Source organism: Populus trichocarpa, chromosome 1 (assembly GCF_000002775.5).
Source record: "Populus trichocarpa isolate Nisqually-1 chromosome 1, P.trichocarpa_v4.1, whole genome shotgun sequence".
Lineage (NCBI taxonomy): Eukaryota > Viridiplantae > Streptophyta > Magnoliopsida > Malpighiales > Salicaceae > Populus > Populus trichocarpa.
In genome coordinates, this window is record NC_037285.2 from 6232192 (window position 1) to 6237016 (window position 4825).

General features: G+C 36.1%; 1 protein-coding gene across 1 annotated transcript in view; it reads left to right on the forward strand.

Annotated features, from left to right (window-relative positions):
- LOC7491485 (cytochrome c oxidase assembly protein COX11, mitochondrial) overlaps positions 1 to 4566 on the forward strand; it is a 15789-nt gene extending 11223 nt beyond the window's left edge. Inside the window, exons 3-8 of the mRNA XM_052447855.1 lie at positions 6 to 181; positions 300 to 352; positions 1003 to 1075; positions 1170 to 1274; positions 3800 to 3880; positions 4025 to 4566. Of these exons, the coding sequence (XP_052303815.1) occupies positions 6 to 181; positions 300 to 352; positions 1003 to 1075; positions 1170 to 1274; positions 3800 to 3880; positions 4025 to 4126 (590 nt within the window). The 3' untranslated portion in view covers positions 4127 to 4566. The remainder of the gene's footprint in view (positions 1 to 5; positions 182 to 299; positions 353 to 1002; positions 1076 to 1169; positions 1275 to 3799; positions 3881 to 4024) is intronic.
- Positions 4567 to 4825: the final 259 nt, after the last annotated feature.

Here is a 4825-nt window from a genome sequence, read left to right on the forward strand (position 1 = left end):
TAAAGTGGGCGGTGGTTCTGCTGCTAATATTAATACGAGTAGAGAGCAGAAATCAAAAAAGACGTTAATTTATTTGACGGGTTTGGTGGTTGCCATGGTTGGTAGTACTTATGCTGCTGTTCCTCTTTATAGGAGGTTCTGTCAAGCCACTGGTTATGGCGGAACTGTTCAACGCCGCGAGGTTTCTCTTCTTTTAATCGTTTGTAATCACATTTTTTCTTGTTGCTTCTGTTCTGTGTAAATTTAATGTTGGCATTAACTTTTGTATTCTGTTGTGCTTTTTGTTTTTTAATACATAGAGTGTTGAAGAGAAGATTGCTCGGCATGCTAACGATGGAACTGTTGCCACTAGGTGTCTTTCTTTCTCCCTTTTGGTATTAACGTTGTTCTGACTTTTGTTTTTATTGTGGTGATTTTGTTACATTTTTTGTTTCTTGTCATTGTTTTATTGAATTCTTATGCTTCGAGAGTAATATTGAATAATGGTGAAAGACAAGTTTAAAGATAAACAGAAATGATCCTTTTGGAATTGAAATATCATGCTGTAGTACCTGGTCTGTTTTACTTCTTATCTGTTTGGTAATGTCGTGCAGTTTGTTTTTCAAAAGTGTTTTTTAATTGAAAATGTATCAAAATAATGTTTTTTCACATTTTATTTATTTATTTATTACATCAGCGCATTCAAACCATCGAAAAGCACCTCAAAAAGTATCAATTTGATGTTTTTCAGGTGAAAAGCAATTTGAAAATTACATTAAAAAACAGATGCCGCATTGCGAAACGGGCATATCACCACACACAGTACCCTTTTTTCATAAAGCAAATTTGATGGACCTGAATCTTGGATAACTATCCTTCAGACGTCTTAGATTGCTTATTTGGGCTTGATACTCTAGGAAATCTCTAGGATACTGAACTTGAATTTGATTAAGCAGTAAATCTCTAATTGTTTCAGCTTTGTGGTGCCTTTTCCTGATGGCAGGCTCTTTCTTGTTTGTATAGGGAGATAGCAGTGCAGTTTAATGCTGATGTGGGTGACGGAATGCCATGGAAGTTCGCTCCTACACAAAGAGAGGTTCTCTTTTGCATAACATGCATGCATGCTTATGTTTAACCAGCTGCTTCCTCTGTGATTTGCTGTCTTCAATGCAGTGTTTTCTTCTCTCTAGGTAAGGGTGAAGCCAGGAGAAAGTGCTCTTGCATTTTACACCGCTGAAAATCGAAGCTCCACTCCAATAACTGGTGTATCTACATATAATGTTACTCCTATGAAGGTACTAATTTTGTATGCTCTTTCATTTAAGCAATGTAGTATGTCAATTTAATTTTGAACTAATTTTGTGTTGATTTTGAAGTCTGTCGCTTTATGCTTCCATTGTTGATTTTAGACATGCTTAGACTTTGGAAACCAGCGAATCTCTTCTCAAAGCAATAGAGATTCTTTTTTCTTTTTTTCTGGTTTGTAAATCCGCAAGCTAGGAGCGCATCATCAGGGCAAAGTGAAAACAAACATAGGATATCCTCGTGGCCTTTTTCTTCTTTCTTTTGTTTGTGTCCCCTCCAATGTGTGTTTTTTCTAAGGTAAGATTTATCCAGGGACTGATGCTCTGGGGCATCCCATTCCTCTTCTTTCTTTTGCTGCTGATCAACCATGCTCTATGAGTTGTTGGATAATGTGAAAGCACAGTACTCAACAGGTTTCAGTAATGTCAAACAAAATAGGAATTAGTGAATGGGAAAACTCCCATTGAACCTCCATGTTGTATGTTAAATTCAAAATTATCTGAAAAGGGGCAGTGCTAAGATCAGATTTGAATTGGCATGTATTAGATTAGACAGTTTTTTAGAGGGTTTTGTGGACCTTCACCGCATTTTCCAAAACCTCATCCAATATGAAGTCATTTTTTTTCCATCCCATGGTGTGGTGTGCTTGCTAGAACTCCGATTATAGGATGAGAACATGAATCTTTTATTTGCTAAAAGCAGGGATATGCGCATGATTTTTTTCATGTTTCAAGGAATCTTGTTTGTTGTTGGCCTTTGGTGTTTCTTCAAGTATTTGATTCCAATTGTGTTGCTATATTTATTTTTAATGACATGGACTTGAATGCAGAATATGATTAGGGATGATAGAGTGAGATGAGGAACGTTTAAGAATTGTAAAGTTGATATGAAACTATATGGAGTTTTGTGGAAGAAATGATGTGCTAAGGCAAGCACATCATCTATGGAGAGCTATTTGGAAATTCAAATTCCCCACTTTTCCTTATGGAATGGGAGGCACCTTGGAGTAAGATTTTCAATATCGATTAAAGTTGTTGGTGAACCGGTGTTATCCTTGTTAGTATGTAGTTGAAATTATTAATTGTCTAGTGCTGTATTGTTTATGGGCTAGAGCCTTATGAGAGTGGGCATACAGAGCAAGGGGTGTAGGATCATTTCATGCAATGGAGTTGAATGCTTGGAAGCTGGAGATTTTAGCAGCGAAAATAGGAATCCATCTAGTATTTTTCCATTCACTAGCTAGCTTTGGGTTGGTGCGGAAGGAACACACCAAGAGGGCATTTTAGGTTCTCTTTTTTCTCTTTGTTTGATAATAAGATTATGACTTGCATTTTTGGCTTGCTTCCTCGTTTCTTAGACTATTGTTCTTTTTTTGCAATGGATGTTTTGATCTCGCTTTTTTCCTTATTTCTTTAGTAGATGAATTTTTGAAGTGCTTGTGGAATGGGAATTATGTCTTTGAACTTTGAAATACTCAATGGCTAGTACTTTCTGAGGGTATAGTGTGGGAATGAATAGATTAATGATAGTTACTAAGCATCCCTTTGTTATCCACAGTGTGTGTATGGGATATCAAACTGTGTCCTTTTATTAGGCGTTGTTGCTCCTGTTGTTAACATGTTTCCTGTAAAAATCCTTGCTTGCACATGGTTTGAGAAAATATAGTAGAAGCTTCAGCTTTTGAAGTTGCCAGAGACACTGGTAATTCTACTTCAGAAATTTCCTGAGGTTTGTTGGTGTAATGTGGCATGCTTATATAAGAGTGTACTAGGTTGAGTTTGTTTGCACACTTCGTATTGTAGATCTGTAGTTCGTAATTCATATCAGAAGAGAAATGTGGCATGCTTATATGAGTGTGCTAGGTTGAGTTTGTTTGCAAACTTCCTATCGGAGGTCTGTAGTTCCTAATTCATACCAGAAGAGAAATGGAGTAGCAATAAAAATGCCTCAATACCAATCTAGGCCAGTTGGGTACAATGTTGACTTAAAGTAGACTATTGCTGGTAGGTAGAAAAATTAAAATGAGGTCTTGAGTTTTTCCTTGTGAGGAAATTGCTTAAAGTCTTGTTGTTAAACTTATTTGAAGCTCAGCAGTTTTGAGTATCCTGCTAGTCATGCGTTCACGCTACCTTTAATTATTGTTTATGATCTTGCTCTGTGTGTATACATGTGTTTTAATGTGTGTGCATTCATGCGCGGGTGTGTAGAATGACTGATGTTGCATTATCGGTCATCCTAATAAAATCCTACTGAATAAAATAACAATATAGTAGTAGTATTAGTAAGTTTCCCATTTAATTTTTCCAAGTCATGCATTTATACATTAAGGGAATCATTTGGATCATGTGGAGGATTTATTATTTCTGGAGAACAGTTCTTGTTTTATGGACCATGGTCTTATCTGAACTGGATAAGAAGGCACATCCTAATGGCTAATGCTACTAACTAGCATTTTTACTTTTATGTAATTGCTCGTGCTTCATAACACTCAACATTTGTTTGCAACTCTTTACAGGCTGCCGTGTACTTCAATAAAATACAATGTTTTTGCTTTGAGGAGCAGCGTCTTCTTCCCGGGGAGCAGATTGACATGCCTGTGAGTAGTTTCTTTTCCCTTTCCCATCTTGTACACACACACACACCCATTTTTTCCCTCTATACAAGGGCTTTAGAAATATAGTGTGTTTTGAAGCATGGTTCTTTTGTCACTATTCAATGATATCATACTTTATGATTGCAGGTCTTCTTTTATATTGATCCAGAATTTGAAACGGATCCTAGAATGGATGGAATCAACAACATAATTTTATCGTATACATTCTTTAAAGTTTCAGAGGAGTAACCTTGCCGATGCTTTTGCATGCCATCACCAAAACATCCTCACAATTAAAAACTTGGAGGGCTTAGCCAGCGTATCCAGTTATCCAGTGAGTGTTACTGCATACTTGCTTTGAACTTCCAGCGAGGGTATGGCGGATATGCTGTGCGGATAAAGCTCATAGGCTTGTTTACAAGATTTATTCAAATGTACGGTTGTTTCTAGTGGAACAACCTGAGATTTATTCCATAGAAATAAATTCAGAAGTTGGTTTACTATTTGTTCGCTTGGTTCAAAATGTGCTCGGAAATTATCTGCAAGGCCCAATCGTTTATGCTGCCAATATGAACCCATTTTTCCGTGGTGCTGCATGAACACTCCTTCATGCTAGTCAAGAACTTGTAACAGATTGTATTTGCGGGAAACTGGCTGTCCATTGAGTCCCACGAGGCTTTTTTTCTTCAGCTTTCTTTCCTTTACAGGATGAAACTTGGTATATATTTTGTTTTTTAAATGTTTGAAATACATTAAAATAATATTTTTTTTATTTTTTAAAATTTATTTTGGATGTTAACACCTCAAAATAAAAGTATCAAAAACAAAATAATTTAAAATAAAATAATTTAAATTGTTTGACATTATCATCACTTGTGGGACCCATTCACAATATTCGCTCTTACCCAAGTTCTTGTAAAATAAATTTTTTGGATGCGAATATGATAC